The sequence below is a fragment of the Rhodamnia argentea genome, chromosome 3, assembly GCF_020921035.1.
Source record: "Rhodamnia argentea isolate NSW1041297 chromosome 3, ASM2092103v1, whole genome shotgun sequence".
NCBI classification, from domain to species: domain Eukaryota; kingdom Viridiplantae; phylum Streptophyta; class Magnoliopsida; order Myrtales; family Myrtaceae; genus Rhodamnia; species Rhodamnia argentea.
The window spans coordinates 6745886-6769176 of NC_063152.1; the positions used below are offsets into that span (position 1 = coordinate 6745886).

At 38.0% G+C, this 23291-nt stretch overlaps 2 protein-coding genes across 2 annotated transcripts; one reads left to right on the forward strand and one right to left on the reverse strand.

Annotated features, from left to right (window-relative positions):
- The first annotated feature begins 4329 nt into the window (after positions 1–4329).
- LOC115726402 (disease resistance protein RGA2-like) lies at positions 4330–6906 on the forward strand. Its single transcript, XM_048275448.1, has one exon. The coding sequence runs from the start codon at positions 4330–4332 to the stop codon at positions 6904–6906; it is 2577 nt and encodes an 858-aa protein (XP_048131405.1).
- Positions 6907–8353: 1447 nt separating this feature from the next.
- Positions 8354–21385, reverse strand: LOC125313992 (disease resistance protein RGA2-like). Its single transcript, XM_048275449.1, has 5 exons — positions 21080–21385; positions 20235–20968; positions 19450–20128; positions 19084–19266; positions 8354–8386 (listed from the first exon to the last, which is right to left on the reverse strand). The coding sequence occupies exons 1-5, from the start codon at positions 21383–21385 to the stop codon at positions 8354–8356; spliced, it is 1935 nt and encodes a 644-aa protein (XP_048131406.1).
- Between the last annotated feature and the right edge of the window lie 1906 nt (positions 21386–23291).

The following is a 23291-nucleotide window of genomic DNA, read 5'->3' on the forward strand; positions in this document are numbered from 1 at the left end:
CATATTCTCATGATTTCATTTCTATTGAAAGTTTTCCTCTTCACAAGCCGAACGCAGTTTTAGGAGGATAGAAATTGAGGATATAAAACTATTTTCATTCTCATTTTCACTGAAAATGAAAATTTAAAATATTTTCGTGAACCAAATGGTTTCTTATCGGGAAAAAAGAGAGAGATTGTTTTAAAATATTTAGGAAACAAGGGCTTGTCATTAATTTCCAATTTAAAAGTGATGAGCCAACATATCACAAAAGATTTCAATCAATGGCCCCTACAAGGTCTTTCGATACTGTCACGACCCGAACCCTACGAATCGTCGACATCCCACATGGCCTCGCTTGCGTACAGTTTTCCAGGATTCTCGGGCCAACAATATTATACAACACATGCGGAAGCAACAAAATCTCCGTACAGAAAACCAATAACACTACGATAACTTGGGATGGTAAAAACATACATATGTACATATATACATAGTTGTTACAAACTGTCAAACCTAGGGCTTCGGGGGCCATTGTACAAGCCTGTGACCACCTATAACAAAAGACACGTGGTTGAAGCCCGCTACACAACCAAAATACAACACTCCACAAAACCGAGGGGCCGACTATCCTAAGCCTCATCCTCACTATCTCAAGCGGCTACTCAGCATCCAAAGGCTCCACAACGTCTCCCGGCATCTCGATCTCCGGGTCGGATCATTGCGGCGGAGGGTCTGAAAACAACCAACCCATGACGGGGTGAGATAAAATCTCAGTAGGAAAATCTCTAACCCTAGATCAGGTCGCTAGTGCCTCCAGACACAATCTAGGCGAGCAACAATTTCCAACAACTCTTTCTTTCTTACCTAAAAATTCTCCAATTAAATTCCAGAAAATTCCATTCTTTCTCCGACAATTCTCACACCTTCTCAAATATTGTACGTTACTCCCGTCTCGGCGTTCCATGCCTTAGTCCGACAATAAAATATTCTACGTACTCCGGGGCCCGTTTTTAACACATCCGGCCATAATATAAATATCCACATTACTCCGAAAATTTCTACGTTACTCCGAAAATATTCCACGCTACTCCAGAATATTCCACATTAGTCCGAAAATATTCCACGTCACTCCAGAATATTCCACGTTACTCCAAAAATATTCCACGGCACTCCAGAATATTTCACGTTACTCCAAAAATAATCCACGTCACTCCAGAATATTCCACGTTACTCCACAAATATTCCACGTTACTCCGCCGCCATCATAAGTTCATGAAATTGAGCCTCGGACCTTTATGGAACACGGCTCTATATATATCGGGGTCTCGGACACATAGGAATACGACCCACGGATCTCGGTCTCGGACACATAGGAACACGACCGGATAAAGTCTCGGACAATTAGTCGAACACGACTCACTTTGGTCTCGAACGACTTAATTGAACACGACTTTCTTACTTTCTCGGTCTCAGACAATCGGACGAATACGGCTCACTTTGGCCTCGCACGACTTGATTGAATACGACCTTCTCATTTCCTCGGTCTCAGACAATCGGACGAATACGGCTCACTTTGGCCTCGAACGACTTGATTAAATACGACCTTTTCATTTCTTAGAATAGTTCGGGACCACGTGATTCACTCACGTTAGAGAATTAATAGTTCGGGATCACCCAATTAATTCACACTAATTCAAATATTAATTCAGACTACCCGATCAATTAATACTACCATAGTATCCAATCCACGTCATGCGACCATATTACGCTAACGTAGCAATATGTAAATCACGCGCCACTAAAATTATACTAACGTGGAAATTTATCACGGCCGAACAATAATAATTTTCTAACATATAATTAATTCATGACCATAGTACTATACTATAATAATGTCACATTTAATTAGCACCGTGACATAACGACTTTATGTCACATAAAAGTAACCATAGTTAATATATTAACTAACCATGGTTCAAAAATTAACTAGAGTCAAATACTAACCTAACCATGATTAAACTATAGCATAAAGTAACTCTAGTTAGGGCATAAAGTAACCATAGTTAAACTTTGACCACTATTATCTTCTTGACTTACTATTCATGCAAGAACAAGCCTTCTTTCTCCTCAAATCTGCAATTTTCGTCCAGCCCCTCCTCAAGCCCAAATCCAACAATTTTCTTCATCAAAAATTCACAATTTCATGGTCTTTTAGCAACCTAACCACCTAATTTAGGTTTAGAAACAATCCTACCTCAAAAACTCGCAAAAACGTCCGTTGAACGGTTGAGAAAAAGCTCGAACCAATTGGCGATTCCGGCGATCCTTGCATGGCCGGTGACTCGGCGACGATCTAGCGACTCCAAGCGCTCCAAAGCGACACCAAAGAAGGCTTGAAGAATTTTCGGCAATGAAGGGTGAGAGAGAGGGTGTTCGGCCAAGTGAGGGAGAGGGAGAGGGAGAGTGAGGTAGAGAGAAAGTGAGCTAGAGAGAGAGAGAGTTCTTGGATAATGAAGAAGAAGAGGGCCAATATAATAATTAATATAGGTTAATAATAATTAATTATGCCTACAAAATCAAGAGAAAAAATAATTATTTCCCCTCATTGACTAGTCAATCTCGGCCAAAAGGGAAAATGGCCAAAATACCCTTAGTTCCAAGTGAAAAATGGGGTATTTTTGAGGGCAAATGGGTCCTTTCCCATATCCAGTCCAAATATACTTTTCCCGAACCTCTTTGGGGCGAACCGCGAAAGAATTTCACACGGGATGAGGAAACGTCCAAAATTTTATTTATTGAAACCCCTGAAGGTCCGACGTCAAATTCTGAAGCTCGATTCGCGATCAATCTCGATCAATAGAATTTTCAGCGTATCTCAAACTAACAGACGGCTTTTAGGAGTTACGCGTATCGACCCGTGATTAAAATCACGTTTAAGAATTACTCGAGCCCTGGCGACCTTGGTTGTCATTCAATTACGAGGGTCAATCACTAGTCCCGATGGACACGATCGTTAGAAAATAATTCAGGAACGTTCGGAACCCATACGAGGTCGAACGGAATCACCCGTGATCCAAACGTAGGGTATTGCCCAACTCGTTCCTTAATTATTCTATGATCGGCCTATATTGGTCCAAAATATTTCCTCGACAATTTTCATGGCCAAAAAGTCAGTCCAGGATCAAGTTCTTAGGTCCACGTACTTGATTTTTCCTAGTTAGCCATTCCCATTTGGTTAGTATGCTCGAGAGGGATCAATTCCGAGTGAGATTCGACTGAAATACATCGATGAGACTTTTCATTTATTCAAGGGTTCAAAACGAGCCGGATTACGGGATGTCACAGATACTTTGCTTGGTTTGATTGGGACGGAAGAAAAGTGAAGAGTCTAGGAGTTCCCAATGCCTTGCTTTGCTTTGAATTAACCGATTGAAACTGAAATACCTTTTTGATTCAAATTGTTGAGGCAGAATTAATTTTTTATTCTTCTTCATTGTTCCATCTTTCTTTTTATTGATTTCTTCGCATGCCAACTTAACTTTCTCTTTTAAGGGATAAATGTAATGAAAGTCCTAAAACTTATCTACCAAAATATAATTGAGTCCTAAAAACTTGTCATGTTAGTGCAATCAAGTCCTTCCATTAACTCCGTTCAACTTGACAAACGAAAAATGCTAACAAGTTTGAGGGCTTGATTTCATCAACTTAACAGGCTTTATGGATTAGATTGCACCAATTTAACAAGTTTTACGGCTCATTTACACTTTCATGATAAGTTTTAGGACTTTCATTGTACTTATCTCTTTCTTTTTCGAAATGAAATGCCGAGAGACCCATATAAAATGGGTAGGAAAAAAAAAACTATATAGTGAGTGTGTATTTGTTTCGCGAAAAGTAAATGATGTACAAAATATTTTCCTAAATAAAGATGATCATTTGTATCTCTCACAAAACTGAATAAACGGAAAAAGATTTTGATCATCAATTAAAATGTTTACATATAAATTATTGTTGATCATGAAAGTATTTTCCGTCGACTAACTATTCTAAGCGACATTAGACGATAATTTTCAGGTGAATTACATACACAAATAAAGAATAGATGCTTGGACGAGATTGGATCTTTGAAGTAATCTCGCGGTTCTTCATTGTTCCATGAAAGCAAGATCAAGAAAAGGTAGAAAGCATGTTCCTGTTAACTTGCAGGCCACTCGCAAGGAAAGAATCTCCCTTTCATCCGATTGGAAGCAAGTCATCATCATATCAACCGACTCACGAGAGGAAGACATTGTTTGTCCTTATACATTTCAAACCAAATTGCTTGAATCAATTTCCCCACCACCTAGCATGGCTGAATCACTCGTTTTCAGCATTGCACAGGGTGTGCTGGGGAAGATAGCATCTTCAGCGTTCCAAGAAGCCGTCGCAATTTACAGCGTCAAAGATGAGATCCACGAGCTTGAAGATACGATGGCTGCCATTACAGCAGTGTTGTTAGACGCTGAGGAGCAACAGGCGAAGAACCACGGTCTGCAACTGTGGCTACGTCGACTTCGAGATGTGTTGTACGATGCGGAGGATGTGCTTGATGAACTCGAGTGTGAAGCCTTACGGAAGCAGGTAATCAATCGGTACGGGGGCATCAAAGAGAAGGTACGCCGCTTCTTTTCGCTCTCTAATACACTGATACTCCGTGCAAAAATCAGTCATAAGAGCAAGGAGATTAGGGAGACATTATCAAAAATTTTCATCGAAAAGAATCAGTTTGATCTTAATGTGCGGAGTGTCGATAATGGTGTGGCGCATTTGCGATCCCGAGAGATGACTTACTCGTTCGTAAGCAAGTTGGATGTGGTCGGAAGAGAAAGTGATAAGGAAAAGATAATTGAGATACTGATGCAACCGGATCAGAAAACCCTCTCGGTGATTCCCATCGTCGGAATAGGAGGTATGGGCAAGACGGCCCTAGCTAAATTAGTTTATAATGATGACAATGTGAAAAAGCAATTCGAGTCGCGACTATGGGTGTGCGTACCTGAGGACTTTGATTTAAAGAAAACTATCGAAGCAATCATCAAAGATGCAACTGGGCAAAGCTTGAGTAACCTTGACATTCAGCAATTGCAAACCTCTTTGCGAGACATCATCAAAGACAAGAAATTTCTACTAGTCTTAGATGACGTGTGGAGCGACGACCGCAGTAGATGGGAAGAATTGAAAGCTTTGCTAACCGAAGGAGCTAGTGGAAGTAAGATAATTGTGACAACGCGTAGTTCAAAAGTCGCTTTTATAATGGGTACCCATCCGGTGCATAATCTAAAAGGTCTTTCTCATGAAGACTCGATGGCCTTGTTCCAAAAATGGGCTTTCGACCAAAAGGAAAAACACCCACGTCCTGATTTCCTTGAGATGGGAAATGACATTGTCAAAAAATGTCAAGGAGTTCCTCTCCTTGTCAAAACTTTGGGGAGTCTACTTTACACGAAGGAGGAAGTACGATATTGGGCCCATATAAGGGATAGCGAGGTATGGAAGTTAGTGGAAGAAAGAAAGGACCTTCTGCCGGTACTTAAGCTCAGCTATGATCATTTACCGTCCCACTTAAAACGTTGTTTTGCCACATTTGCACTTTTTCCCAGAGGGTTTGAATTAGATAGCAATCGTTTAGATGACTTATGGATGGCTTCAGGGCTCATGAGTTCAACAGCGGAAAAAGAAGACAGTAGTGTTGAGTACGTCAAAGAGTTGTGGAAGAGATCTTTGATCCAAGACGTTGAGGAGTCCGAATCAATATTAACTTTTAAAGTGCACGATCTAGTCCATTCTCTTGCAACGATTGTGGCACGAAATGATTGCTCTATTGTTAGCTTAGACACTGAAGAGATTTCGGAAGGAGCTCGGTACATTTCGTTCTCTAGCGATTCTTTAGAGGGTATCTCAAATTTTGATGGAGTCCCACCTTTTTTGAGAAAGCCAACTTCGAAGAGGCTCCGTGTAATTAAATTTCAGTTCGATTGTCAAGATGGAGTTATTACTAGAGAATTTGCTAGAACATGCATCTCCAAGTGTAACCATTTACGGTACCTAAATTTGATGGGTGGTACTTTTGAGGAGCTGCCAAGTTCCATATGCAACTTCAAGCAATTGAGGACTTTACTTCTCTCTGGGAACAAGCGATTGAAGAAGCTTCCGGATACCATTTGCGAGTTGCAGAGTTTGCTACACTTATATCTCAATCGTTGCTCAGAGCTAGGCGAATTACCCAAAAATATGAAGAGGCTCGTCAGCCTTAGAAAGCTATACGTAACAACAAAGCAGAAGAGTCTGCAAGAAAGTGGAATACAATACCTTAAAAGTCTACAGTTTTTGGGACTCAAAGGATGCCAAAATCTACAAGTTTTGTTTGAAGGCACTTGTCAATTGACTTGCCTTCGACGGTTGGAAATTCTAAATTGTAGGGGACCAATATCTATTCCTTTTGCGGAATTAATTGCCCTACAGATCTTTGTGATTGATGATTCAAACCTCATGTTGACCGAGGAGAACAAGCCCATCTTTCCTTCGAATCTTCATACGCTGGCAATATCAAAATCCGAACAAGTGATGGAGTTGCTGCAATGTCTGGATCAGTCCGCTTGTGAATTGGAGGCCTTTTCTGTCTATGATTGCCCGAGCTTCACCGCTGTACCCGAATGGCTGCCCAATCATACACATCTCAGATTAATTCGCTTGATCCGATGTCCCAAATTGCCATATATGCCGCAAGGAATCCAGTCCATCACTGCCCTCAAAGAATTACGGGTCGAATCTTGTGGTGAATTGAGCGAAAGATGTCGACCAACGATGGGCGTGGATTGGCCAAAAATCGCTCATATTCCTCGAATCTGTCTTGATCTTATATGGGTACAATGGATGGAGGATTAGGTAAGCACCTATCTATTTCTTCTTCGTTCTTAGATGTAATATAGTGATTCACTTTATTCAATCGAATTAAAATTTAATACAAGTATTGCAATTTCAAAAAACGACAATGAGATAAAAAAAAAAAGTTGTTTACTAAGATACAATCAATAGTCGTCCATTAGATTGCAAAAGGAATTCAATGTAGAATGATCTTTTTCATAAAGCAAATAATCCAATTTAAATTTGACCGAAAAATTAGAAGTTGCTTTGAATACTCGAGTAATGATAAAAACTATAGACTCAACTCGTAATACTATCTATTTTTTTTTTTAACTCAGATTATGAAACAATAAAGAATGTTTTTATACCGTAAATCCAATTCAGGTCATAGCACGAGAATGATTGCTACTTCAAATAATGTATTTTGAAGGCTCTTGGATTATCTTCGTTGGCAAGACACTTGGCTTAATACCAATTGTAGGTGGGTCGAATGGAGCCAATAAAATGCCCTTAATAAAGATAAATCGCCCAATAGAAACTTATTTATTTTCATGTGCATGAAAAGTTAATGCACAGATAAATCTCTTCACTTTCAATTTAACTTTCTCACTTCTTCTCCTTCTTAAAAAACAAAAAGAAATCTCAATCTTATTATAAGAATGTCAAAATATTCAATTTATTTGTCCAATCAAAATAGTTGCAGATATCTATGTTCACGATTTTTATGGTGATGTGGGTGAACTTCTTATAACAATTTTCTAAGTAAGTCTGTAATATATTGTTTCATTTCACGAAGATTTTTCGCTTTATGCAATCAGACAATTGGCACCAGAGTAAATGTCATAATATTATGTGATATATTTTCTAACCTCATTTTTTTCTCTTTTGAGCATAGACGAGCTCCCACGATCAACTTGTCACGCCATGTGGACCTCCGCAAAAGATTTGGACATTCACTCAGCTAATCCTCCATCGATCTCTTTCATTTTCATGGATGAAAACAATGGACATTGATAGTATTTGTCCTTCTTTCTTTCTTTCCTTGAATAAGTGCAGTTGTTTATTATTCGTCTGTGTTTGTATTTCAAATTCCTCTATGGAGAAAAATACCTACTTCGTATTGTATGAGACAAACTGTCGAATTGTATATTTGAATTTGTTTATATCGATATTTATCTTTCACCCATGGACAACACCACACCACACCACCAAATCTTATTTTTGCCAAATGAGTGTCAGTTACTCGATCTTTTTGTAATGATTCCACTAGACTACTTAAAGAGTTTCCCAGGAATAATGCATTAAAAAAAAAAACGTCTTTTTCGTTTTAAATCAGTTTGACTTCACTTCTACATAGGAAGATTAGTTCTTTATTTTTTCTTTTTCGTTTGAAATTTGTTTGAGCTCGCAGTTCTGAATGCTATGGTTCCATGAGCTGAGCATCTCCTCGGTTGATTTCATGACTACACTAGACTGCACAGAACTGCCCAAATTGGACATCCTGAAAGTGAGAAAACAGAAAGATAACCACAAAACCATATGTCCTAGGAGAACCAATGGTGGAGTCAAACGATATTAAAACACCTTCATTGTCTGTGGTTCATCAAACTCTCTTGATACCCCTGCTGTTTTTCCAATGACAAGAAGAGAAAATGGCCAAATCGGTTCTTTACGGCGTCGTAGAGAGTGTGCTGAGCCGGTTCGGATCACATGCCTTTCCATAATAATTAGGATGGGATGTTTAGGAAAAACAGTGCTCGCTAAGTTAGTGTACAATAACGACAATTTTTCATTTCAGAACATGGGTATGCATTCACAATGATTTTGATCTAACGAAATCTCTTGAAAAGGTCCGGAGAGATACTGTTGGTCAAGGCTTGATTAGAGTTCCTGCCGCTATTAGTCGACGTATAGGACAATGGTCGTACCCGTAGCACTTGAAATGATACAGAGAGATTTGTTCATAGAAGGTGGTAAGGGTAGTTGCCTAGTTTCGGCAACCTGCAGTCGCGAATTCGTTTCCCTTGTGGGACTTGTATTAGCATTCAGGTTAAAGGCCTTTCTTTCTTCTCTTCACACCGTCTATTTGACATGAAACGATGAGGAGATAAGTAATTTTAAAAAGCCCAATGACTATCAATTAGGTAAACAACGATTTTTTAGCAAAGTAAGCAACGCTTTTGTCCCATTCACTCTTCTACACAAAGTGCACGACTTATTATTTCTCTTTAGTTGTACAAGTGATCCTCCAAACTCTTGAGTGGCTTAAGATTGCTTGCAATTTTCCGAGCATGAAGTCACACATCCTTCGAGTTTCTTGGGGTCTGCATTAGAAGAAAGTACATAAAAACCCATATTATACATTTCCAAATATTGAAATACAATAAAAAAAAGATAATTAAAATAATTTTTATTAGGTATAAATGTATAATGTTTCCTACAGACGATAATTAATCAATATCCACCTACACTAAGGAGTTTTTTTTTTTTTTTGGCTAGTTTTTCATGGTTTGCTTCTTTGGGAAAATGGGGCTAGAAAGATATTTTTCATTGTCAACAACAATAAGATCTATGTTTTTAAAAACTAGAATTCATTAAGACCTCAATCATCGTCATTGGCAATTCAAAGCTTGGAAAAAAGACTCCAAGTCCGAGAAAAATGTTTGGAGTTTCTTGTTAACAAGCATAGGAAACTAATTTCATGTCCAGCCAAGCAAAAGTAAATTCCAGGAAAAACGCAGGCATTTTCTAGAAAAAAATCAAGTTGTTTTCAAAGCAAATGGATCCCAGATGCACGAATAATAGATGTAATAAATTTTTATTCCACAAAACAAAAGTAAAAATCTCTTTATTTTACGAACAGTCTAATGATATCGAACAAAAGTCGAAGGTTTTAGCCCATCGTAATCGATGAATGGAGAAGAACATACATCTTTTCTATTTAAAAGGTCAAGGTTTTGCTTTCGTACCAGCTTGCGGGTCAGAACATTTGGACGTCATGCAATCGAGGTCGCATTGGGTTCCGGGTGCCTCAGCCTCCGACGCTCCGACACAGTTCTTGTAGCACGAGACATAGCAGGCATTTGGGTGAGGGAACACAACACAAGACGACCAACAATTGGCCTTACAAAAGGTCGTTTTCAGTGATTGCACCTCGGCGGCGGATGCGCGCGAAGCTATCGTCGCCACCAGCATCAGCACCACTAAGGTAGCACAACTCTTGACATCCATGTCTGCTTTTCGTTTTCAAATGTGTAATTGAGTTTTTGGTGTAAGAGTGATGTGATTCCGCATCTTATATAGACGGCCCGACAACTGCATAATGTTGATTACACAGCTTATGCCATATTCATCTTGGGCAACAAATTGAATTGACCACTGCCAAAACAAGGAATGGGAAGGGAATGAGAAACTCAAATCTGGTTACCTAAATCTTGTTGCCTGATCCAGTAATTCCCAATGGGAGCATTTGCTTCCAAACTAGAAAAACAAGAATTAAGGAAATAATGCATCAGGAAAGAAAGGATATTTTATTCCCTTTTGACTGTTTCCATTATTCTCTGTGGCCATTTCTATATTCTAAACAGTGTTAAGTTTATTCCTGGAAAAAACCCGAATTAAGGAATTAAGGAAATAATGCATCGGGAAAGAAAGGATATTTTATTCCCTTTTGACCGTTTCGAGCATCTACTTCCAAATTAGAAAAGCAGGAATTAAGGAATAATGCATTGGGAAAGAAAGAATATTTTATCCCCTTTTGACTGTTTCCATTATTCTCTATGGCTAATTTCAATATTCTGAACAGTGTTAAGTTTATTCCTGAAAAAAACCTGAATTAAGGAGTTATCTAAACAGAGAAGGAAATTGTGCATATATGTAAACCATCAATGACAATTTTGTGAGGAAAAGTGTCAAAAAAATCATAAACCTATTACATTGGTGCCAATTCAGTCCTAAACCTTTTATTGGCACCAATTCGGTCCTAAACCTTTTGCATTGATGCGATTTAGTCATAAACCTTTTATTGGTGCCAATTCAATCCTAAACCTTTTGTGGTAGTGCCAATGTAGTCATAAACCTTTTGTGTTTGTGCTAATTCTATTAATCGATTTAGGAGTGAATTAGCACCAATGCAAAAGTTTAGGACTGAATTGACATCAATAAAAGGTTTAGGACTGAATTGGTACTAATGCAAAAGAATTATGACTTTTTTAATACTTTTCCCCAATTTTGTATATTTAATGAAATTGAGTGAATTTAGTCGTATTCCAATGGAAATAACCTCCCCTTTTTTAAATTATAAATACCGGATTGGGGTAGACGGAATCTTTTGTTTCCAAATCATATGGGTACTTTACAAACTTAACCACAAGAATGAGATCCTTTCAGATTTATTTCCCTAATTGGATGCTTCATCTTAAAAGCCCTTAATTATCCAACATTCCTCGACGCATCTAATAAATAGTTCCAAGTTATAAATATTGCTATGATTAACATATGGGTCAATTTAATAATATCATTTTTTTATTTTTTTATTCAATATTTTCTATTATTGGTGTTATTTCATTTTTAGTATTGTTATTATTTCCTATGGCTCTGACATATAAAAAATATTTAATTTATCCTTTAAACTATTTAGATTACTAAAAAGTAGGAAGAATCAGCGCATAAAAAAGTATACGATTTTTGGTTGATATTAGCATATGTAATATAAATTTTTCATGATTTGATTTGATTTTACTAGTAGTTGTAAGCCGCCAAAACGGCACCCAAAGATCACCATAGTTAGAGTCTAGAAACATAATAATGGTATAATGGGATTTGTGCTCCATTGTTCTTAATGTGAACAATAACTATGCAAAGATCAAGTGCTTTTCTTTTATCAACCAATGTATCACTAGCTCAATAAGAGTGTCCCTCACGATACAATTTTGTGACTACTTCTTATGTGTGGATGTTATGCATTCATTAGGCTTACAGTATACACTTGAGCACTATTTATAGAGTTTTCACCCATGCCATTTCATCACGGGCCGAGCTGAACTCGGTCCACACGAGCTATGCCCATATTAGACCAACCCCGTAAAAGCGCAAATCACAATCTCAATAAATTTAGCCCACATCAGAAAAATCTCTTACATTCTCTCACTTGAGTTATATTAATTAAAACTGTACTATATATGTGCACATTTATATAGGTTTAGAGATTATTCTTAACGGTCGATCCGATACAATAAAGTCTCAAATATCAAATCATGGTAATAACTACATCAATAGATACAGAGTCATCCATGGTTATGAATGCTTTTAACTCTATTGATATAAATTCAATATGATAGCGTGACAAATGGATAATACTTCACAAAAAGTGATACCTTTTGTGTTATCCCCTTGTCGATCAACATTCTATCTCGTTAAGTGTCACAAAATCTAATGTGTTACCGGATAATATCCTTATGGTTCCAATAAAGCCACAAACATATACTTAAGGCTAATGATTGAATGCCCCTAACCTTTACTCAAGGTTTTAAAAATTCAATGACAATTAATTAGGAAAACAACGTTTTCTGGGCAAAGCAATGTGCACTTTGAATCTGGTATTGCTTTTGTCCGTACATTCTTCTCTATACAAAGTACATAGCTTATTATTTAGCTTTGAATGTGAATGCAATCCTCCAAACTCTCGAGAGACCTAAAATTTCATGCAATTTTTCGAGCATGAAGTCAAATAGCCTTTGATTTTCTTTGCGTCTGCAGTAAAAAAAAGTACATAAAAACCCATATTATATATTTCCAAATGTTGACATACAATAAAAAAAAATTAAAAGAGTTTTTATTAGGTATATTTTTCCTAGAGTCGATAATTAATCATTATCCACCCACACTAAGGTGTTTTTTTGCTGGTTTTTTTTTTCATCGTTTGTTTCTTTGGGAAAATGGCGTAAGAAAATATTTTTCATTGCCAAAAATAAGATCTATGCTTTTAAAAACTAGAATTCATTAAGGCTTCAATCATCGTCATTGGCCAATCAAAGCTCGGAAAGAAAGACTCCGACGGCAGAAATATGTAGACCAAGTCCTTGTTCACCATTAACCATGCGGACTAACATAATTAGTAATTTACAAATCATGCAATAACTTCTTCTCAATGCCCAAAATTGGGTACCGACGATCAATGCTGGACATGAAAAAAGAAATCCATTGTAGGCTGCAGAGTTTTCACTCCTCATCGGTGAGTTGCTTCGGTCAATTGATCAATGAGAGAGTGTTGGCTTCAAGCAAAAAAGAAAGAGAGTGATCTTCTTGGCCTTGAAAGCGAAGAAGAGGATGAACTCCTTCGCTGGAGATTCTTCAAAAAATTCTTCATGAGGGTGGTCGTGGCGAGCCAATGCTGAGAAGAGAGATTGATTGAGAGGTACAAAGAGGATGATGTCCAACAAAGAGGAGGAAGCGTTTTCTCCCCTTTTTTTTCTTCATTTTTTTATATTAGATATCCTATTCGGCTTTATCCCATTCCCTAGATGGGATTTTTTCATCCGGCTTATATCCGGATATATGCTAATCTAGTGTTCTTCTAAACACTGGATATGATAATTTTTATCTTATCCAGTCCACCAAACGCAACCTTACTGTATTCTAATATAAGAGTGACGTGATTCTACACCTTAAATAGATACACGACGCCAGTCTAATGTTTATGATTAGCTTATGTGGTGATTTGTTCCTTAGATGAAAAAGGCAAACCTTATCCATCTTGGGCAACCCATTGATTTGACCACGAGGACAGCAAGGAATGGGAAGGGAATGAAGAAAATCAAACCTGATTACCATGCCTGAAATGAAAAATGACAGCTGAATTTGTTGTCACATCCATTAATTCCCAGCTGTTAAGTGGGAGCATTTACTTCGAAATTAGAAGATCAAGAATTGAGGGAAATTATCAGATGGCTAAAACAGTATATTTTATCCAAGGTATAGAGAAAATTCCATTAAATTACATTGCACTTCTCGTAAATCATAGCAATAATTCCATTTCACGACAAAATCTTATGCAACTTTGTCAAACAAACTGTTTGACAACTCGAGAAGTTGATGTTTTATCTCGTGATATTGTCCTTTTTACGTAGTTAAACCCCATCCAATTGAAACCACGGAATTGACTTAAGTTGCTAAGTAATATTATTGTGCTTGTGGACTAGGCATAAGACATTGACTCTTTTTTCATTCCATCAAATCAAAGTAATCTCATATGATCAACCCACTTAGGCTGTGGCACATCCTTCGACAAGTCGCGTAATCTAAGAGCTCGAAAATTACCGTCCTAAATGTGTTTACTAGGTATAAAAACATATAGACAACTTATCGGATTTATTTATGTATTTGGGTTTCCTAATTATAGAATATAGTGATAGAGTTAGATGGATTCTAAATAGTAAATAGAGATGTGAGTTTCAAAGGCGCGGCATGTGGTTTGTTAAAGTAGGAGATTTGTTAAGACTAATGGAATATAATTTTCTGTTTACCTTTCTTCATTGATGAATTAGGGTCCATCTTATATCACACCTTGCTGGTATTCTTTTCCCCATTTTATTGTGAAGCTAAGCCTAAATTCGATTTTTTTTTTCATTGGTATGGTATGCAAAAAAATTCTTCTATGAATCAACCAACTCAACTTGATGAGCTTCATATTAAAATTAAGAAATATAAATCGTTACTTGAGTTTAAGTTCTTGCTTTGTCTCATAGATTACTCAGTTCATTTAGTTCACTCCTCTCACGGATTCGATCCTTCGAGAAGTCTCGATGCTCTCGAGGTGGCTTAAGACTTTTTGGAGCTCTCTACACACAGATTCACACAGCCTTCGACTTTCTTGGAATTGGCGACACAAGAAAGTGCATAAAAAACCGATTTAACATTCTTAAAGAGTGAAATAAAATAGAAGAAGAAAACTAAAAGGACTTTTATTAGGTAAATTCCAAGGGAATGATGGTTATGAAAAATCATTATGAGCTCTAAAAATTTAATCACCTAGTAATAGTGCTACATAGAAATTTTTACGCTTTGATTAGTAAAAACAGAAAAGCTAGTATTAATATAATATTACGCAAGGAGTAAAAAAGTATAAGAATAGAGGTTGATTAGTAGATTAGGAGACAATAAAATAACAAGTAATAAGCAAATGGCACCGTTAAACTGAATTTTTTTAAAAAAAAAAGGCAATAACTTAAACGGGTGGGGCCCCGCAGGGCTATCGGGGCGGGGCAAAGCGAGCCGGGTCTTCATGGGTCGATGCTGTATCGTCATCCCCATCCGCTAATGTGTGGGGAAAAGTCCTTTTTGTCCCTTCATATTTAGGCCATTAAAATGAATATTCATTAATTCCACGTAAATCAATTTCAAACCTTTGGATCAACCGACCGTCTCTAATTTGAACCAACAAGACCCGATTCCTCTTCTTCACATATTTCAACTTCTCATAACTCTCTCATCACCAAAGATGAAAAAAAGGAAATTCAAAATCTTCGTATTCACTCTCAATTCGACAGATAAGCCGAAATTCTAACCTAGCCTCAATTGCCATACTTTCTCGCCAAAGAAAATGCCAATCTCGATCAAACAGTCTTCCTTTCCACAGCAAATCCAACGCGACCTTGATCGACCACTCCCATCCATCCTCCGAATCCCATTGAAGAAGGCCATTCTTCGGTGAAGTTCGAGCCCTCAAATTTGTTAGTATTTTTCGGTTGTCAAGCTAAACGGAGTTAATGGAAAGACTTGATTGCATCAATATAACAAGCTTTTAGGACTAAATTACATTTTGGTAGTTAAGTTTTTAGGACTTTTATTGCACTTATCCCTTAAAAGAGAAAGTTAAGTTGGCATGCGAAGAAATCAATAAAAAGAAAGATGGAACAATGAAGAAGAATAAAAAACTAATTCTGCCTCATCCATTTGAACCAAAAAGCTATTTCAGTTTCAATCGGTTAATTTAGAGCAAAGCAGGGCATTTGGGAACTCCTAGACTCGTCGCTTTTCTTCCATCCAAATCAAACCAAGCAAAGAATCGAAAGACCTTGTAGGGGCCATTGATTGAAATCTTTTGTGATATGTTGGGTCATCACTTTTAAATTGGTAATTAATGACAAGCCCTTGTTTCCTAAAGATTTTAAAACAATCTCTCTCTCTTTTTTTTTTTTTTCCGTTAAGAAACCGTTTGGTTAGCGAAAATATTTTCAATTTTCGTTTTCAATGAAAATGAGAATGAAAATAGTTTTATATTCTCAATTTCTATCCTCCTAAAACTCCGTTCGGCTTGTGAAGAGGAAAACTTTCGATAGAAATGAAATCATGAGAATATGTCTGGTTGTAATGTTTTCGGTAAGAGTACCTATCAGTCCATTTCAATTGCCCAATTGTCTATTAGATTACAATCTATCGCCGAGAAAGACCAATAGATCAATCTCCCTAAGAAATTTTAGTTCCCAATCATACATAGCCAAAATGCATTCTAATGAATGTTTTAAGAGTTTTGAATTTATTAAATTTAATGTTCTTGTGCCGTAAGATTTAGATTAAGCAAAAAATAAATAAAAATTAAATGTTAATCGAGACAGCCAGACCATTTTAAGCTTCCATTAAAAAACAATTAGAGTGAGAAAGCAATTGCAAACGTGTGGAAAGTAGTAAATTCGACAGAGAACTTGTTTGCTTCCCTTTCTATGTGAAAGCGCAGAAAGTAAATTTGATACTATTATGGGTAATATGACACACACACACACACACACACACACACACACACACATATATATATAGACATATCTTTTGGGGAACACCAAATTTAAATATAAATGTTATATCGATTGATAGATGAAAAATGGAAATGAAAAAAAGAAAGAGATATAGATGGGCTGCTTGCCAATGTTGGAGTTGAAATAATAAAAAAGGAAATTTTCAAAAAGGGCCTGAAGTGCCTTTGTTTTCTCAAATAAGGATCCGAAGTGGACCTTATTTCAAATAAGGGCATGAAGTATTCTCATTGTTTTAAAGAATAACCCCACCAAAGGACATTTTTTTCCTTTTATTTTTTACAATTTGTTCATGTCTTTTTTCATTTTTTCTTATTTTCCTCTTCCCTCCCGTCGGACTCAGGCTAGGCTTGCCCCCGCCGGCGTCAGGCAAGGGTGGGGCTGGACGAGCGACCCTCACCCAACGTCGGCCAAGGCGAGGGTCGCCAGCATCGGCGAGACTCTCCCACTGGCCGTAGAGGAGAGGAAGGAGGGAAGGGCATTTGATGTAATGACCCAACCCGACGAGAGTGGTAAGCGATGGCCGAAATTTGACTTACTCATTCCCACACGCTGCTGTTGTCTCTTACTGAAGCCCAGAATTGTTGATTGGCCCCCGAGAGATTTCAAAGCAAGTGGAACTCACTTGCATTTCTCGAAGAGTTTGGATTGTGATCGCGAACCGGTTCAGCACACCCTTTATCGATTTGCCATTGGAAAAAGGGTAACTGGTATCAAGAGAGCTTCATGAACCGGAGACAACGAATGCGAATCGTCTCTGGTCTTTGGCTGAAGATCATAACGGCTATACTTAAAACCTGTTCCGACTAAACGGATCATTCTGTTTTATAAGCAATGGACTGAACTTTAAGGTTGTACTATGGTGCGACCCGACCATTGGTTTAACTTTTTGTTTTCTCTCTTTCAGGGTGAAAATGGTTTCAGCTTTGCACACAACACTAAAAGTACAGGGACCGTTTGTGGACGGAGCCCCCTCGACCTCATTCTCATGTTCAGGATGTCCAATTTGGGCAGTTCTGTCCACTCTAGTTTAGTCATGAAATCAATCTGATGATGGCTTTGAGCAGATTACAAAAAAATTATTTGTTCGTGCGATTAGACTTTCTGCATTTATTTTCATAAGTTTAGTCTTAGGAGCAAAAGGAAAAGAAAGTTCTAATCTTCCCTTGGAAAAGTGAAGTAAAACAAATTCAAAACGAAAACGACATGGTTTTTCAAATGCATTATTCTAGGAAACTCTTTAGGCAAACATAAGATTTGGTGGTGTGGCGCGATACCATTCGCTGTCCATGGATGAAAGATAAATATCGACATAAACAAATTCAAGTAAAGATAATCAAACAATATTTCTCATACAATACGAATTAGACAGTTTCTCCATAGAGAAATAATTCGCTAATACAAGCACATACGAAAAACAAAGAACTGCACTCATTAAAGGAAAGAAAGAAACACATATAATATCAACGACCATTGTCTTCGCCCATTGAAATGAAAGAGATTGACAAAGGATTAGCATAGTGTACATCCGAATCTCCCCAGAGATTCACGTGACCATGGGAGTTGACCTGCGCTCAAAAAAGGAAAAAGAAAAGAAGAAATGACATTTAAGAACTTTCACGACATTTAAGCAAGCATATTCGTATATATTAGCTTCATAATTTTTTTTCTTTGAAATATAAATAGCATTTTATATTTTAGCGAGAAAGAAAAAATACTTTTTATTTTTGTTTAGCCATATAAATTTCATTTTTCTCCATTATATATTACATCTGTAAAAACAAAAAAGAACGTTTTGTGGCCATGGCTTCATTGTGCCCCTAAATGCATTTTAAAAGAACGTTGTTGGAATCTTTTTTTTTTTTTCACTTTTACGTGTTCTGTTGTGAGAGTTATTGGACTAAATCGTAAAGTAAGGAAGGCCTCAATGAAACAAATATATATATATATATATATATATATATGTGTGTGTGTGTGTGTGTGTGTGTAGATACATTACAAACATAAGAAGAAAATACTTGTAAGAAGTTGAACCACATCACCTGAAAAATCGTCATTGTAAATATGTGCAACTCCTTTAATTAAACGTTAATTCGATCTAGGAATTAAGTGAATCCCTATGCAAACGAAGAAGAAATCGATAGATGCTTACCTAATCCTCCGTCCATTGTACTTTTATAAGATCAAGTAGGATTCGAGGAATGTGAGCGATTTTGGGCCAATCCTTGCCGGTTGTCGGTCGACATCTCTCGCTCGGTTCGCCACAATCTTCGACATGTAATTCTTTGAGGGCATTGAGGGATTGGATTCCTTGCGGCATATATGACAAATTGGGACATTGGATCAGGCGAATGAATCCGAGACATGTATGATTGGGCAGCCATTCGGATACAACAGTAAAGCTCGGGCAATCATAGACAGCAAAGGTCTCCATAGTGCAGGTAGACTTATCGAGACATTGGAGCAACTCCATCACTTGTTCAAACCTCGATATTGAAAGAGTACGAAGATTCAAAGGAAAGTTGGACTTGTTCTCCTCGGTCAACACGAGCTTACAATCATCAATGTTCAAGGTCTGTAGGGTAACCAATTCAGCAAAAGGCAGAGATATTGGTCCTCTACAATTAAAAATTTCCAACGCATGAAGGCAAGTCAACCGGGAAGTGCTTTCAAACAAGGCTTGTAGATTTTGGCATCCATGGAGTCCCAAAATTTGTAGATTTTCTAGGTATTGTATCCCACTTTCTTGCAGACTCACCTGCTTTGTTGTTACAAATAGAAATCTGAGATTGACGAGCCTATCCATATTTTTGGGTAATTCGCCAAGCTCTAAGCAACCTTCGAGATATAAGTATAACAAACTTTGCAGCTCGCAAATGGTATCCGGAAGCTTCTTCAATCGCTTGTTCCCAGAGAGATTTAACGACCTCAATTGCTTCAAGTTGCGTATAGAACTTGGTAGCTCCTCAAAAGTACCATCCATCAAATCTAGGTACCGTAAATGGTTACACTTGGAGATGCATGTTCTAGCGAATTCTCTAGTAATGACTCGATCATTAACATGGAGTGGAAGTATAATTGCACGAAGCCTCTTTGAAGTTGGCTTTCTCAAAAAAGGAGGGACTTCATCAAAATTTGTGATTCCCTCTGACGAATTGCTAGGGAACGAAATGTAGCGAGTTCCTTCCGAAATCTCTTCAGTGTCTAAGCCAACAACGGAGCAGTCATTTCGTGCCACAATCGTTGCAAGAGAATGGACTAGGTCGTGCACTTTAAAAGTCAATATTGATTCGGACTCGTCAACTTCCTGGATCAAAGATCTCTTCCACAACTCTTTGACGTACTCAACACCAAAGTCTTCGTTTTCCGTTGTTGAACTAACGAGTCCTAAAGCCATCCATAAGTCATCTAAACGAACGCTATGAAATTCAAACCCTCTGGGGAAAAGCGAAAATGTGGCAAAACAACGCTTTAAGTGGCAGAAGGTCCTTTTTTGCTTCCACTAACTGCCATACCTCGCTATCTCTTATATGGGCCCAATACCGTACTTCGTCCTTTGTGAAAAGTAGACTCCCCAAAGTTTTCACAAGGAGAGGAACTCCTTGACATTTTTTGACAATGTCATCTCCCATCTCAAGGAGATCAGGACGTGGGTGCTTTTCCTTTTGGTCGAAAGCCCATTTTTTGAACAAGGCCATGGAGTCTTCATGAGAAAGACCTTTTAGATTATGTGCCGGATGGTTACCCATTATAGAAGCGACTTCTGAACTGCACGTTGTCACAATTATCTTGCTTCCACTAGCTCCTTCGGTTAGCAAAGCTTTCAGTTCTTCCCATCTACTACGGTCGCTGCTCCATACATCATCCAAGACTAGTAGAAATTTCTTGTCTCTGATGATGTATCGCAAAGAGGTTTGCAATTGCTGAATGTCAAGGTTACTCAAGCTTTGACCAGTTGCATCTTTGATGATTCCTTCGATAGTTTTCTTTAAATCAAAGTCCTCAGGTACGCACACCCATAATCGCGACTCGAATTGCTTTTTCACATTATCATCGTTGTAAATTAATTTAGCTAGGGCTGTCTTGCCCATACCTCCTATTCCGACAATGGGAATCACCGAGAGATTTTTCCGATCTGGTTGCATTAATATCTTAATTATCTTGTCCTTATCACTTTCTCTTCCGACGACATCCAACTTGTTTACGAACGAGTAAGTCATCTCTCGTGATCGCAAATGCACCACACCATTGTCGACACTCCGCACATTAAGATCAAACTAATTCTTTTCGACGGAAATTTTTGATAATGTCTCCCTAATCTCCTTGATCTTATGACTGATTTTTGCACGGCGTATCAGGGGATTAGAGAGAGAAAAGAAGCGGTGTACCTTCTCTTTGACGCCCCCATACCGATTGAGTACCCGCTTCCGTAAGGCTTCACACTCGAGTTCATCGAGCACATCCTCCGCATCATACAACACGTCTCGAAGCCGACGCAGCCACAGTTGCAGGCGGTGGTTCTTCGCCTGTTGCTCCTCAGCATCTAACAACACGGCTGTAATGGCATCCATCGTATCTTTAAACTCGTGGATCTGATCTTCGACGCTGTAAATTGCGACAGCTTCTTGGAACGCCGGAGATGCTATCTTCCCCAGCACACCCTGGGCAATGCTGAAAAGGAGTGATTCAGCCATGCTAGGTGACGGGGAAATTGATTCAGGCTATTTGATTTGAGACGAATAAGAACACACAATGTCTTCCTCTCGTGAGTCAGCAGTTGATATGATGATGACTTGCTCACAAATGGATGAAAAGGAGGTTCTTTCCTTAACGAATGGCCTGCAAGCTAGCCGAAACATTTTTTGTAGCTTTTCTTTACCTTGCTTTCCTGAGAACAATAAGGAATTAAGGTTACTTCAAAGACCCAATCTCGTCCAAGTATATACTCTTTACCCGCTTATATAATTCACCTGAGAAATGCTTTCATAATCAAACCATGCCAATCAAACCAAGCAAAGAATCAAAAGATAGCACATATTGATGGTGTTATGTATAAAGCAAGATGGAACAAAGTGAGATATGGACCAGACCTTGTACGGACCATGGATTGAACTCCTTTTGTGATGTGTTGGTTCACTTATAAAAATTTTAATTAACGATGATCAACTCGTCTCGCAAAGATTTTAAAAGACTCTATTTTATTCTGTGATGATCCGTTTGGTTCTTGAAAATGTTTTCAATTTTCATTTTCAGTTGACAATGAGAATCAAAATATATATATATATATATTTTTTGTAAGGTAAGTATGTATTGATCATCCAAAAAGCCAGGTACAAAGGAGCCGGACAAATGCGTTTGGTTCATGGGGAAGAAAACTTTCTATAGAGAAAAAACAAGTAAAATTTAAAAGTCGATCTGGATAGTCGGACCAGTCTAAGCTTTCATAAACCAAAAAATTCTAGATGGGAGAAAAATTTCAAGATTAATTGGTATTTGCCTAGGGTGTGGATATTATTTCAAATAATAAAAAGTAGGAAGCCACGTGGGAAACTATGATGAGATAGCTGGGTCCAGCAACCAGCATACTTCTGGAAAATTGGATCACTCCTTCCATAATTCCTTCCTCGAAACAGACCCGAGAATGTCCAAAATAAGTAGGGGCGAGCATGGTTTCAGAGTGAAACTTAGAACCTGGAACCTAGTCAGTCCGATTCCACATTCCACGTTCTAATATATGCATAGTAGGATTCAGATTCTAAAAATTTAGGAACATGTTCCGACGAATAAGTTATAGATTCTAAGTAACCAATAACTTGTAACAAGTTGTCTTGGCTTTCCATGGCATCCGATGATGAGTGTGTAATCCGAAACCACTAGTCTAACCTTTTATTTTTTGTCATAAAATGTGATGATTCACTGAGATTGTTCAATTAAGAAAAGATGTGGAATCTGTCTAGACTCTGAAATCGATCATGATATATTTGATAGGATAGGTTCCAGATTTCAATGCATACATGGTAGGTTTCACGTTATTAAAAATGAGGAACCCGCATGGAACCCGATGAAAAAGTGACTCCGATTATATCTATCTCTGATTTTAGGCTAACCAATGAAAATGATTGTGTATTCTCTTCTATTTAAGAACTTATATCTTTTTCTCGCCACAAATTATTGAGAAGAGCTTGCAACGCCTTTACATCCTTTTTCATTATCGTTAATGGTGACCCCTCTTAGAGCATGTCATAAGAGCAACTAGGTTTTTGATATAATTGAGAGAAACATCCGGACTCGCGGATGGCACGATGGAAGTTGCACCAAAGATTCTTATGGGCTGGTGATAGGTCATCGCTCCCGAATATCGTCGTACCTCAAAGGCCGATCTGGAGGTGAGAGGCCAGTTGACGCCGAACTTCAGGGCCACAAAAGGCCAAGAATACGTCCAATCTTGGGCGTTTCTTCCCAAAAAAGCGCATATACACAGCAATTGCAAGACAACAGTAAGATGTGCAAGTCAACAGGAATTATTTGAAAGTTCTAACTGGAAGGCCAAACGAGATACCAGGTCTTAGAACACGAGGGAGTCCTTCGGTCCACCTTCTG

Coding starts and splice junctions, on each gene's coding strand:
- LOC125313992 (XM_048275449.1), bottom strand. CDS start 21,385: ATGGCTGAATCACTCCTTTTCAGCATTGCCCAGGGTGTGCTGGGGAAG. Junction 20,129..20,234: donor TTCACAAAGGACGAAGTACG/GTATTGGGCCCA, acceptor GCTTTTCCCCAG/AGGGTTTGAATTTCATAGCG. Junction 19,267..19,449: donor TATTTGTAACAACAAAGCAG/GTGAGTCTGCAA, acceptor GTTACCCTACAG/ACCTTGAACATTGATGATTG.
- LOC115726402 (XM_048275448.1), top strand. CDS start 4,330: ATGGCTGAATCACTCGTTTTCAGCATTGCACAGGGTGTGCTGGGGAAG.